The sequence below is a fragment of the Bombina bombina genome, chromosome 6, assembly GCF_027579735.1.
Source record: "Bombina bombina isolate aBomBom1 chromosome 6, aBomBom1.pri, whole genome shotgun sequence".
NCBI lineage: Eukaryota > Metazoa > Chordata > Amphibia > Anura > Bombinatoridae > Bombina > Bombina bombina.
Genome location: NC_069504.1, coordinates 42393507 through 42407344, shown reverse-complemented (window position 1 = coordinate 42407344; position 13838 = coordinate 42393507). Strand labels below are relative to the sequence as shown.

The 13838-nt window shown below is 36.9% G+C and overlaps 1 protein-coding gene across 1 annotated transcript in view; it reads left to right on the top strand.

The window, feature by feature from the left end:
* LOC128664316 (collagen alpha-1(VII) chain-like) overlaps positions 1-13838 on the top strand; it is a 913939-nt gene that overhangs the window by 296919 nt on the left and 603182 nt on the right. Inside the window, exons 41-47 of the mRNA XM_053719156.1 lie at positions 595-639; positions 1634-1669; positions 2155-2199; positions 2495-2530; positions 2842-2877; positions 3913-3945; positions 6566-6637. Of these exons, the coding sequence (XP_053575131.1) occupies positions 595-639; positions 1634-1669; positions 2155-2199; positions 2495-2530; positions 2842-2877; positions 3913-3945; positions 6566-6637 (303 nt within the window). The remainder of the gene's footprint in view (positions 1-594; positions 640-1633; positions 1670-2154; positions 2200-2494; positions 2531-2841; positions 2878-3912; positions 3946-6565; positions 6638-13838) is intronic.

The window sequence follows — 13838 nt, the reverse complement described above, 5'->3', positions numbered from 1 at the left end:
GGGCTGGCTTGTATGCTTACATTCCTGCTTTTTTAAATAAAGATACCAAGAGAATGAAGACAATTTGATAATAGGAGTAAATTAGAAAGTTGCTTGAAATTACCTGCTCTATCTGAATCATGAAAGAAAAGAAATTGGGTTCAGTATCCCTTTAATTGGTCAAAACAAAGAGGTTAAGCTAAACATACTGGACACACTTTTCAAGTGGTGTGTCCCTGGGCTGCTTCAAGAAAGCAAATCAATGTAAATATTGCTAACAAAATGCAAGTTTTAAATGCATCGAAAACTTAATTTTTTTAATGTAAATATTTTGCAAGCTGTTGATTAAATTGACATAAAAGTGCATTAAGCAAATTCTATAATGCATTAGAACATTTCCTTATTTCACTATTGCTTGCATATAATTGGGTTAAATACATAGTTAAAGGCAGCTTTGGAGTGGTACTGCTCTTCTGCTCCAGCACACTTCTTTGGCCTGAACATGCCGACAACACAATATATGTTAAGTCCTAGAAAGGACTCATTGGGACAATTTGTCATGTGAGATTTGTTGCTCATTGGCTAATATAATGTAATTTTTTTGTTTCTATGTAGGGTATCCAAGGGGTACAAGGTGCTGAGGGTGTACCTGGATTAAGGGTAAGAACAGCCAGATAAAATGAAATGACTAAATAAATAGTGCTCTTGTTAATGAGTTTATACAAATGTGTATACTGAGAAAAGTCCCTAAACTAAAATTAATTGTAAGACCCTTAAAGTTTTTGGAAAGCAAAGCACAAAACATATTCATATGAACTAATGTATTAATAAATATGCATAGTAATGTGTATCCTAATATGTGTGTTTGTATTATCCAGTATTTTGTCCTGGTGCTGGAAAGGGAAACTGATGTATGAGAATGCAGTAGAATAATTACAGCGTTTACTATGAACTTAATAACACAAATCATTAAGCAGCTTGTAAATGTATCACAACTAAGCAGTTACAATATTGTAACACAAGACAATGGTTAAACTATACATGCTTTACTAATCTTCAGGTTTTGGATAAGGTATTAATAGCATGCAACAATGATAAAAGTCATTATTCAATGGAACACAGGCAAATTCCACAGGTGCTGTATGAAACTTCTATACAAGGTTTTACCCACAGAATCCCTGCGCCCCTTTAGCAATTCTAATAAACTGTTAGTGTAAAAAGCGTATCTAACTTTATGTCAATCCCATTATTTCATTTAACAAGCATTTTAGCAAAATAAGTGAGTTTTTATAACAAGCAAATATTCTCACACTAGTGCCAAGCATTCTCTGTCTATTAGAATGTCACATCCCTCCCATTCTATATAAGAGCACCTGCTATGAGAACATAATACAAGAAAAAAGTGTAATTTCTTAAAGGTGATACTCATAAAGTTATATGTGATATATATATATATATATATATATATGTATACACAGTACATATATATGTACTGTATATGTATGCATACTACATATGTGTTCTCTAACAGCAAAGTTCAATATTTAAAATCAACTGCTAACACATTCATTTTCCAATCCCGTACAAACAGTAATATTCTGTTACTTTAACCTTCTCCTTAGCTATTCATTTAACAATTATATTACTTTTCTAGGGCAAGAAAGGTCTGGATGGAGCAAAGGGAAATAAGGTGAGATATTATTATATGCAGCCTGAGTTCTTCCAAATTCTTCTGATGCGCTATCAGTAAAGTCGTTATTGCTGAATGTAGTTGGGAGGATTTAGGGTAGAAATACTTTATCTATTAAACCAGCGTGTTTCTCCAGGACCAATATGGCAGTTTACATTCTGAGTTATTTTCTTTAGTAGTAACTGTAAGCCAGCAAATACACCATACTAAATAAATAAATGTTCAAGCAAGAAGCTTATAAACTCTGGAATATTCACTTAACTACAACACTACTGTTGGACTTTTTGAGTTGCTCTTGATGATTGGACCAAGGTCCATACTGCATGTTATCCTATCTGCTGCTAGCATTGTTCATTTGACATTGATCAGTAAATCTTTACTTGTATAATGCATTTTGAGTAGTGTATCTGATAAACAAATTAGTAAATTCCAATGTGAATATCATTAACTTGTTCTCATGCTTCATATCATCACAATTTTTACAGGGTGACCGTGGTGATCTTGGACCAAAAGGCCCCCCTGGAATTGCTGTAAGTAAACTGTATAAAAAATGTAGTCAATATGGAATATGTATTTATGTTTTTACTTTACATACTCCCATGCGATTCCATTAATTGTCTACATTTTCCTTATGTTAATAAAACAATGCTGATTAACTTTTGTCTTGGTATAAATCATCATTTGAACAGCTGGCAAGATAACTATAATGAGCTAAGTGTGTCAGTTTAAGGATATCTGAGTGTGGACATTTGTAAGTCCGTTTGTTACAAGTGCCACAGACGTTGTGTGACTCTGTGAACATCACATGCATTTGTCTTTCAACAGGGTCTTCCTGGACCTTTTGGCCATAAAGGGGACCAGGTAAGATCATTATAAATGCTCCTATCTGTATGTGTTTAGAGGCACTCTAGAAGCGAGCTAAGTCCTTGAAGTGAGTGGTTTCACATTAGGATTATGTTTCCTGCATTCTAACCGTAGGCTTAACATAAGAATGTTCCACCAAAACATTACAATTTTGCCTATAAGTTAACAGCCCTGTGGAAACAATTTCTGATCTCAGTCCCTCAAACACTTCATTTAGGTTAAAAAGGAAATAAATAGTTTTTATGTCTTAACCACTTATATTTATTTTGTTCCATGAAGCTAAAAACTGTGTTCACTTTGTTTTTTAGGGACTGCAGGGATATCCAGGAGCTCCTGCTATGGGGGTAACTATTATGGACTTAAAATACGGTGTATTTCTTTATTGACCTGTAAAATGCAATAAATACATGGGTGGAAACTTCATACTGTGAGGCCTATTTATCAAAGGTGCTGTTGGACCTGATCCGACAGTGCGGATCAGGTCCGACAGACCTCGCTGAATGCGGAGAGCAATACGCTCTCCGTATTCAGCATTGCACCAGCAGCTCTTGTGAGCTGCTGGTGCAACGCTGCCCCCTGCAGAGGGGTGTCAGTCAACCCGATCGTACTCAATCGGGTTGAACTGTAGCAATGTCTGTCCCCCTGCTCAGAGCAGACGGACAGGGTTATGGATCAGCTGTCTTTAGACCGCTGCTTCATAACTGCTGTTTTTGGCGAGCCCGCATTCGGAGCTTGATAAATGGGCCTCTGTGAATCAACTTACAGTTGAGTATATTTGATGTTGGCACAAAGTAACCATTTTCTAATGAGATTACTAAAGCTGATCCTGTCACTATTTATCTATAGAGATGGATCTTATTTATGTACTTTAGTTCTTTGTGTACTTTATAATCATCCTGAATGAGTCCACTAGTCATAAATGTACATTTCATTTTTCTATATATATTCTTTTCTATGCCAACTTATTATTATTTTTGTAATACTTTATTGGTGTATAAATCGTGTTCTTTTAAATATGGTTATCAATGACATAGTTATTATTTTAATTATTATTATTTGTTATGTAAGTGATTACAATAAGCTGCTAAGAATGATTACATTTGATGATCACGTTTGATATTTTTAATATTAAATGTTCTATTGAATAAAATTCGCAACCTTCACAAGTTAGTTTCGTATAGGAAAGAAATGCCTGAAATGGTTCTGTTCCTGAACAAACGTTCTACCTTTCCTGTGCCAGTTTTACAAAACTACAAAATGATCAAACCCTGTTGATGTTATTGAAATCCGTATAAACTTTGCTGTATATGAACATTCACCAGCAGAACCATTACAACTGCCAATGCTATATCTATATCTATACATTTTGTATTTAACAGGTAGTTGGACCCACTGGTAAAAAAGGAGCCAGAGTAAGTAAATTGCTTTGTTTACATAACTTAAGAGTAGACAGAATAACATTGTCTTATATAAGGCAGGATTACAAGTGGAGCGCCATATATCGCTCCAACGGTAACTCCGCTAGAAGTAAGCTTTTTGCTCGATAAGGGTAGCGTGCGTATTTCAAGTTGAAAGTAAAAAAATTCCGCTCATGTTCTAACCCGACATGCGCAAAAAGCTGAAGAAATATAAAATGATGGTTTTGTTAACAGACATTTAATAAAATGTAAGATTTAGTTGTGTCTGTTTGACTTGCTTGTAAGCTTACAACTGGAATTCGCTGTAGCTCTGAGTGTCTGCCACTTGCCTTGTTTGTGTTTTTTTACAAAAGGACATGAAAGTCATATTTATGTTTAAAGCACTGCCTTCTAAATACCATTAAAGGGACAGGGCTGATAAAGTAACTAACTACATCATAGTTTAAAGTCCCTTTAATTGCTATATTTCACTGAAAAAAAATTTAGATAAGTGAAGCCTAGGGGGGCTATCTATCAAGCTTCCGAATGGAGCTTGATGCCCCGTGTTTCTGGCGAGCCTGCAGACTCGCCAGAAATAGCAGTTATGAATCAGCTGCTCCATAACCCTGTCCGCCTGCTCTGATGAGGCGGACAGGAATCACCGGAATTCAACCCGATCGAGTACAATCGGGTTGATTGACAACCCCCTGCTGGCGGCCGATTGGCCGTAAATCTGCAGGGGGCGGCATTGCACCAGCAGCTCTTGTGAGCTACTGGTGGAATGCTGAATACGGAGAGCGTATTGCTCTCCGCATTCAGCGAGGTCTTGTGGTCCTGATCCGCACTGTCAGATCAGGTCCGCAAGACCTTTGTTAAATTGGCCTCTAGGGGTTAATATTCTTTTGCACATGTTTCGTGGGGTTTTCTAATTCCTAGAAATAAATTTTTGCTGGATGGTTGGATGTTAGGGTTGTTAGGTGTACTGTATTTTACCGGACAGTCCAGTATTTTAACAGGTTATTCAGTAAAATCTTCACAAAAATACTGGACACTGAAATGTACAGTTTTCTAATGTCCCTGTTTGTTAGCTGAATGTAAAAATGCCACCTGTGCCTAAATGCGTTACAAATATGCAGCAGAAGGAAGTGACGGAGGTCAACCCACTTCTGTTTATGTGTGTTACTGATAGACAAAGAAGTAAGATGATTAATTTGTAAGTTACTGGCAGCAAAGGGGTAAAATGACTGCTTAGTTGTAAAAAAATATACATTGTGGGATTAAGAGTGGGGGCTAAGGTAGAGCTTTAGGGGGACATTGTGTGACCATGGTCAGTCACTGACAGATGGTCTAATATTTTTGTGGAGGACAACTGGCAACTCTACTGGAAGTATCTAGTTCAGCAGCCTTGATCAGATGAGGCTTATTTTAGCTCTGATTTAAATGGAAAAGCTGTTTACACATTTGTATTTCAGTGTTACCTTTTACCTGAGCGCTCTGCTCACATAGCGCCAGATCAAAAACTCGGCGGCATGGAGAGAAATTACGCCGAATATTTGTTTGTTTTTTATATTGTAATGTATCTCTCCTTCACACCCAGAAACTGCATAGCCAGATGAATATCTCTCAAGCTACAATTTGCCTTTATAAATTTATTTGAGGGACCTCATCAAACTGATGAGACTTATTGGATAATCTCACCAGAGCTGAGCGCTGTAGATCATCAGGCACATAGTAAAGCACACAATGGCATCCTGGTTTCATATAAAAGCTAACAATATAACTCATATCCCACTTTTACACTAGAAAACTCTACACACATAACATGTTCATTCATGTTTCCTACTGTGTTTTTGTTGCTAATATTTATTATAAAGTTAAATGATCAATTGCACTTGTCATGAAGTATTAGCATTAGGGACACTAAACTCTAGTGGCCTGACGGTCAAAAACTCGCCGGCTTGGAGAGGAAATATGCAGGATCGAAGGGTTGTTTTTTTTTTACGGATTATATTGTAATGCTTTTATCCCTTCTTCACACCCTGAGGCTCTATAGTGAGATACCAAGCTCACAAGCTAAAATTCTTTAAGGGACCTTACTGTGCTGACAAGTCTCCTTAGATCATCGCACCAGACCACAGAGCCTTAGGTAATCAGGCCCTAAGTGCATCTTATTGTCCCACATACCCTTATTTTGTACCTCTGTGTGATGTTACTGACCTTATCCACAGGACACCAAGCACTGAACTGACTGTACTGCCGCTCCCCAACTATTAATTTAAATTTACATTTTAAAAAAAACATTTCTACACATTTTGTTTCAGGAAAAAATGTCAACATATTTAAATAATGTAGATAATAGAACATTTTGAGTACAGTGTCCCTTTAAATAATTCTAATGGCTACTGGATTAGAATACCATATAAACTAATGAGGAGATGTACATTACTGCTAGACTGAAACTGGCCTGTGTAACGAGCACCATGTTTACTGTACATTACTGCTAGACTGAAACTGGCCTGTGTAACGAGCACCATGTTTACTGCACATTACTGCTAGACTGAAACTGGCCTGTGTAACGAGCACCATGTTTACTGTTAGTTTCTTGTATAAGCTCAGATATTTTTTTCTCTAACAGGGTGACATTGGGCCAGTTGGGCCTGCTGGTCCTCAAGGCATCAAAGGGAAACAAGGAGACAAAGGAGCGAAGGTAATTAACCCAAAACCTGGTGCTGAAAGGGATGCACAGGCTCACTCAGGTCTCCGAAAGTTTCACTTTGGAATAACGTTTTGTTTTCTCAGTCTGTATATAAACCTTGTGTAGTATATTTTATTGACATGTATTAAAACTCTTCATGAAACTTCTATAGATTTGACCTACATCACTAGAGAGGTTGTAAGTAAAGGCTGATAGTAATAAAGGAACTGTCTATAGAGAGGCTGTGAATAAAGACTGATAGTAGTAAAGGAACTGTCTATAGAGAGGCTGTAAGTAAAGGCTGATAGTAGTAAAGGAACTGTCTATAGAGAGGCTGTAAGTAAAGGCTGATAGTAATAAAGGAACTGTCTATAGAGAGGCTGTAAGTAAAGGCTGATAGTAATAAAGGAACTGTCTATAGAGAGGCTGTAAATAAAGACTGATAGTAATAAAGGAACTGTCTATAGAGAGGCTGTAAGTAAAGGCTGATAGTAATAAAGGAACTGTCTATAGAGAGGCTGTAAGTAAAGACTGATAGTAATAAAGGAACTGTCTATAGAGAGGCTGTAAGTAAAGGCTGATAGTAGTAAAGGAACTGTCTATAGAGAGGCTGTAAGTAAAGGCTGATAGTAGTAAAGGAACTGTCTATAGAGAGGCTGTAAGTAAAGGCTGATAGTAGTAAAGGAACTGTCTATAGAGAGGCTGTAAGTAAAGACTGATAGTAGTAAAGGAACTGTCTATAGAGAGGCTGTAAGTAAAGACTGATAGTAATAAAGGAACTGTCTATAGAGAGGCTGTAAGTAAAGGCTGATAGTAATAAAGGAACTGTCTATAGAGAGGCTGTAAGTAAAGGCTGATAGTAATAAAGGAACTGTCTATAGAGAGGCTGTAAGTAAAGACTGATAGTAATAAAGGAACTGTCTATAGAGAGGCTGTAAGTAAAGGCTGATAGTAATAAAGGAACTGTCTATAGAGAGGCTGTAAGTAAAGACTGATAGTAGTAAAGGAACTGTCTATAGAGAGGCTGTAAGTAAAGACTGATAGTAATAAAGGAACTGTCTATAGAGAGGCTGTAAGTAAAGGCTGATAGTAGTAAAGGAACTGTCTATAGAGAGGCTGTAAGTAAAGGCTGATAGTAGTAAAGGAACTGTCTATAGAGAGGCTGTAAGTAAAGGCTGATAGTAGTAAAGGAACTGTCTATAGAGAGGCTGTAAGTAAAGACTGATAGTAGTAAAGGAACTGTCTATAGAGAGGCTGTAAGTAAAGGCTGATAGTAATAAAGGAACTGTCTATAGAGAGGCTGTAAGTAAAGGCTGATAGTAATAAAGGAACTGTCTATAGAGAGGCTGTAAGTAAAGGCTGATAGTAATAAAGGAACTGTCTATAGAGAGGCTGTAAGTAAAGGCTGATAGTAATAAAGGAACTGTCTATAGAGAGGCTGTAAATAAACACTGATAGTAGTAAAGGAACTGTCTATAGAGAGGCTGTAAATAAAGGCTGATAGTAGTAAAGGAACTGTCTATAGAGAGGCTGTAAATAAAGACTGATAGTAGTAAAGGAACTGTCTATAGAGAGGCTGTAAATAAAGGCTGATAGTAGTAAAGGAACTGTCTATAGAGAGGCTGTAAATAAAGACTGATAGTAATAAAGGAACTGTCTATAGAGAGGCTGTAAGTAAAGGCTGATAGTAATAAAGGAACTGTCTATAGAGAGGCTGTAAGTAAAGGCTGATAGTAGTAAAGGAACTGTGTATAGAGAGGCTGTAAGTCAAGGCTGATAGTAATATAGGAACTGTCTATAGAGAGGCTGTAAGTAAAGGCTGATAGTAGTAAAGGAACTGTCTATAGAGAGGCTGTAAATAAAGGCTGATAGTAGTAAAGGAACTGTCTATAGAGAGGCTGTAAATAAAGACTGATAGTAGTAAAGGAACTGTCTATAGAGAGGCTGTAAATAAAGGCTGATAGTAGTAAAGGAACTGTCTATAGAGAGGCTGTAAATAAAGACTGATAGTAATAAAGGAACTGTCTATAGAGAGGCTGTAAGTAAAGGCTGATAGTAATAAAGGAACTGTCTATAGAGAGGCTGTAAGTAAAGGCTGATAGTAGTAAAGGAACTGTCTATAGAGAGGCTGTAAGTAAAGGCTGATAGTAATAAAGGAACTGTCTATAGAGAGGCTGTAAGTAAAGGCTGATAGTAATAAAGGAACTGTCTATAGAGAGGCTGTAAATAAAGACTGATTGTAATAAAGGAACTGTCTATAGAGAGGCTGTAAGTAAAGACTGATTGTAATAAAGGAACTGTCTATAGAGAGGCTGTAAGTAAAGGCTGATAGTAATAAAGGAACTGTCTATAGAGAGGCTGTAAGTAAAGGCTGATAGTAGTAAAGGAACTGTCTATAGAGAGGCTGTAAATAAAGGCTGATAGTAATAAAGGAACTGTGTATAGAGAGGCTGTAAGTAAAGACTGATAGTAGTAAAGGAACTGTCTATAGAGAGGCTGTAAATAAAGACTGATAGTAGTAAAGGAACTGTCTATAGAGAGGCTGTAAGTAAAGGCTGATTGTAATAAAGGAACTGTCTATAGAGAGGCTGTAAGTAAAGGCTGATAGTAATAAAGGAACTGTCTATAGAGAGGCTGTAAGTAAAGACTGATAGTAATAAAGGAACTGTCTATAGAGAGGCTGTAAGTAAAGGCTGATTGTAATAAAGGAACTGTCTATAGAGAGGCTGTAAGTAAAGGCTGATAGTAGTAAAGGAACTGTCTATAGAGAGGCTGTAAATAAAGACTGATAGTAATATAGGAACTGTCTATAGAGAGGCTGTAAGTAAAGGCTGATAGTAATAAAGGAACTGTCTATAGAGAGGCTGTAAGTAAAGGCTGATTGTAATAAAGGAACTGTCTATAGAGAGGCTGTAAGTAAAGGCTGATTGTAATAAAGGAACTGTCTATAGAGAGGCTGTAAGTAAAGGCTGATAGTAATAAAGGAACTGTCTATAGAGAGGCTGTAAGTAAAGACTGATAGTAATAAAGGAACTGTCTATAGAGAGGCTGTAAGTAAAGGCTGATTGTAATAAAGGAACTGTCTATAGAGAGGCTGTAAGTAAAGGCTGATAGTAGTAAAGGAACTGTCTATAGAGAGGCTGTAAGTAAAGGCTGATAGTAGTAAAGGAACTGTCTATAGAGAGGCTGTAAATAAAGGCTGATAGTAATAAAGGAACTGTCTATAGAGAGGCTGTAAGTAAAGACTGATAGTAATAAAGGAACTGTCTATAGAGAGGCTGTAAGTAAAGGCTGATAGTAATAAAGGAACTGTCTATAGAGAGGCTGTAAATAAAGGCTGATAGTAATAAAGGAACTGTCTATAGAGAGGCTGTAAATAAAGGCTGATAGTAATAAAGGAACTGTCTATAGAGAGGCTGTAAGTAAAGGCTGATAGTAATAAAGGAACTGTCTATAGAGAGGCTGTAAGTAAAGGCTGATAGTAGTAAAGGAACTGTCTATAGAGAGGCTGTAAGTAAAGGCTGATAGTAATAAAGGAACTGTCTATAGAGAGGCTGTAAGTAAAGGCTGATAGTAGTAAAGGAACTGTCTATAGAGAGGCTGTAAGTAAAGGCTGATAGTAGTAAAGGAACTGTCTATAGAGAGGCTGTAAATAAAGACTGATAGTAATAAAGGAACTGTCTATAGAGAGGCTGTAAGTAAAGGCTGATAGTAATAAAGGAACTGTCTATAGAGAGGCTGTAAATAAAGACTGATAGTAATAAAGGAACTGTCTATAGAGAGGCTGTAAATAAAGGCTGATAGTAGTAAAGGAACTGTCTATAGAGAGGCTGTAAGTAAAGGCTGATTGTAATAAAGGAACTGTCTATAGAGAGGCTGTAAGTAAAGACTGATAGTAATATAGGAACTGTGTATAGAGAGGCTGTAAGTAAAGACTGATAGTAATATAGGAACTGTGTATAGAGAGGCTGTAAGTAAAGACTGATAGTAATAAAGGAACTGTCTATAGAGAGGCTGTAAGTAAAGACTGATAGTAATATAGGAACTGTGTATAGAGAGGCTGTAAGTAAAGACTGATAGTAATAAAGGAACTGTCTATAGAGAGGCTGTAAGTAAAGGCTGATAGTAATAAAGGAACTGTCTATAGAGAGGCTGTAAGTAAAGGCTGATAGTAGTAAAGGAACTGTCTATAGAGAGGCTGTAAGTAAAGGCTGATAGTAGTAAAGGAACTGTCTATAGAGAGGCTGTAAGTAAAGGCTGATAGTAATAAAGGAACTGTCTATAGAGAGGCTGTAAGTAAAGGCTGATAGTAGTAAAGGAACTGTCTATAGAGAGGCTGTAAATAAACACTGATAGTAGTAAAGGAACTGTCTATAGAGAGGCTGTAAGTAAAGGCTGATAGTAGTAAAGGAACTGTCTATAGAGAGGCTGTAAATAAAGGCTGATAGTAATAAAGGAACTGTCTATAGAGAGGCTGTAAGTAAAGGCTGATAGTAGTAAAGGAACTGTCTATAGAGAGGCTGTAAGTAAAGGCTGATAGTAATAAAGGAACTGTCTATAGAGAGGCTGTAAGTCAAGGCTGATAGTAGTAAAGGAACTGTCTATAGAGAGGCTGTAAGTAAAGGCTGATAGTAGTAAAGGAACTGTCTATAGAGAGGCTGTAAGTAAAGGCTGATAGTAGTAAAGGAACTGTCTATAGAGAGGCTGTAAGTAAAGGCTGATTGTAATAAAGGAACTGTCTATAGAGAGGCTGTAAATAAAGGCTGATAGTAATAAAGGAACTGTCTATAGAGAGGCTGTAAGTAAAGGCTGATTGTAATAAAGGAACTGTCTATAGAGAGGCTGTAAGTAAAGACTGATTGTAATAAAGGAACTGTCTATAGAGAGGCTGTAAGTAAAGGCTGATAGTAATAAAGGAACTGTCTATAGAGAGGCTGTAAGTAAAGACTGATAGTAGTAAAGGAACTGTCTATAGAGAGGCTGTAAGTAAAGACTGATAGTAATATAGGAACTGTCTATAGAGAGGCTGTAAGTAAAGGCTGATAGTAATAAAGGAACTGTCTATAGAGAGGCTGTAAGTAAAGACTGATAGTAATAAAGGAACTGTCTATAGAGAGGCTGTAAATAAAGGCTGATAGTAATAAAGGAACTGTCTATAGAGAGGCTGTAAGTAAAGGCTGATAGTAATAAAGGAACTGTCTATAGAGAGGCTGTAAGTAAAGGCTGATAGTAATAAAGGAACTGTCTATAGAGAGGCTGTAAGTAAAGACTGATTGTAATAAAGGAACTGTCTATAGAGAGGCTGTAAGTAAAGACTGATAGTAATAAAGGAACTGTCTATAGAGAGGCTGTAAGTAAAGACTGATTGTAATAAAGGAACTGTCTATAGAGAGGCTGTAAATAAAGACTGATTGTAATAAAGGAACTGTCTATAGAGAGACTGTAAATAAAGGCTGATAGTAATAAAGGAACTGTCTATAGAGAGGCTGTAAGTAAAGACTGATAGTAATATAGGAACTGTCTATAGAGAGGCTGTAAGTAAAGACTGATTGTAATAAAGGAAATGTCTATAGAGAGGCTGTAAGTAAAGACTGATTGTAATAAAGGAACTGTCTATAGAGAGACTGTAAGTAAAGACTGATTGTAATAAAGGAACTGTCTATAGAGAGGCTGTAAATAAAGACTGATTGTAATAAAGGAACTGTCTATAGAGAGACTGTAAGTAAAGACTGATTGTAATAAAGGAACTGTGTATAGAGAGGCTGTAAGTAAAGGCTGATAGGAATGAAGGATCTGTGTATAGACCAGTGACGTGCGATGGAGAGAGAGAGAGAGAGAGAGAGAGATCGAACTCAAAGGAATGAACAGCAAGATCAGTACCATTGTTAGCCTGTTCTATGGCGATTTACCACCTGGGTGCAACTTCTTTTAGCCCAGTAATGCTTTTCACAGAGTTGAAATTTCCTGTAGTATATCAGTCTGATCCCGCCTATTACAGCCAGTCCCGAAATACCAGGCAGTTCCTCTCTGAACAAGGAACACAACAACCCCAGACGATAGTTTTGGCCTTCATTGGGCCTCGTCAGTGAGGTGTAGCCATATTCCTCTAATTAGCATCCGGTGTGTGCAGACATGATTTAATCAAAATATCCCCTCCATTCAAATTGCCAATGCTTGTGTAATGATAATACATAGTTAAATAGTTACCAAATACTCGTACAATTGCACATCCAGCCTGATCTATCCATCCTGTCAGACTTGCACTGCATTATAGTGCATTATTTTTTTGAGTACCTTTCTGTAGAGGGTTTTTTTGGAATCATTTTGGTTTATACTATAACCATCTGCACCATTGGAGCGCCTTTTTTTTTTCATTTTTCCATATTTAATAGTAATGAAGGAGCTGTGTATAGAGAGGGTGCAAGTAAAGGATTATAGTAATGAAGGAGCTGTGTATAGAGAGGGTGTAAGTAAAGGATTATAGTAATGATGGAACTGTGTATAGAGAGGCTGCAAGTAAAGGATTATAGTTATGAAGGAGCTGTGTATAGAGAGGGTGTAAGTAAAGGATTATAGTTATGAAGGAGCTGTGTATAGAGAGGGTGTAAGTAAAGGATTATAGTTATGAAGGAGCTGTGTATAGAGAGGGTGTAAGTAAAGGATTATAGTAATGAAGGAGCTGTGTATAGAGAGGGTGTAAGTAAAGGATTATAGTAATGAAGGAGCAGTGTATAGAGAGGGTGTAAGTAAAGGATTATAGTAATGAAGGAGCTGTGTATAGAGAGGCTGTAAGTAAAGGATTATAGTAATGAAGGAGCTGTGTATAGAGAGGGTGTAAGTAAAGGATTATAGTTATGAAGGAGCTGTGTATAGAGAGGGTGTAAGTAAAGGATTATAGTTATGAAGGAGCTGTGTATAGAGAGGGTGTAAGTAAAGGATTATAGTTATGAAGGAGCTGTGTATAGAGAGGGTGTAAGTAAAGGATTATAGTTATGAAGGAGCTGTGTATAGAGAGGCTGCAAGTAAAGGATTATAGTTATGAAGGAGCTGTGTATAGAGAGGGTGTAAGTAAAGGATTATAGTTATGAAGGAGCTGTGTATAGAGAGGGTGTAAGTAAAGGATTATAGTTATGAAGGAGCTGTGTATAGAGAGGGTGTAAGTAAAGGATTATAGTAATGAAGGAGCTGTGTATAGAGAGGGTGTAAGTAAAGG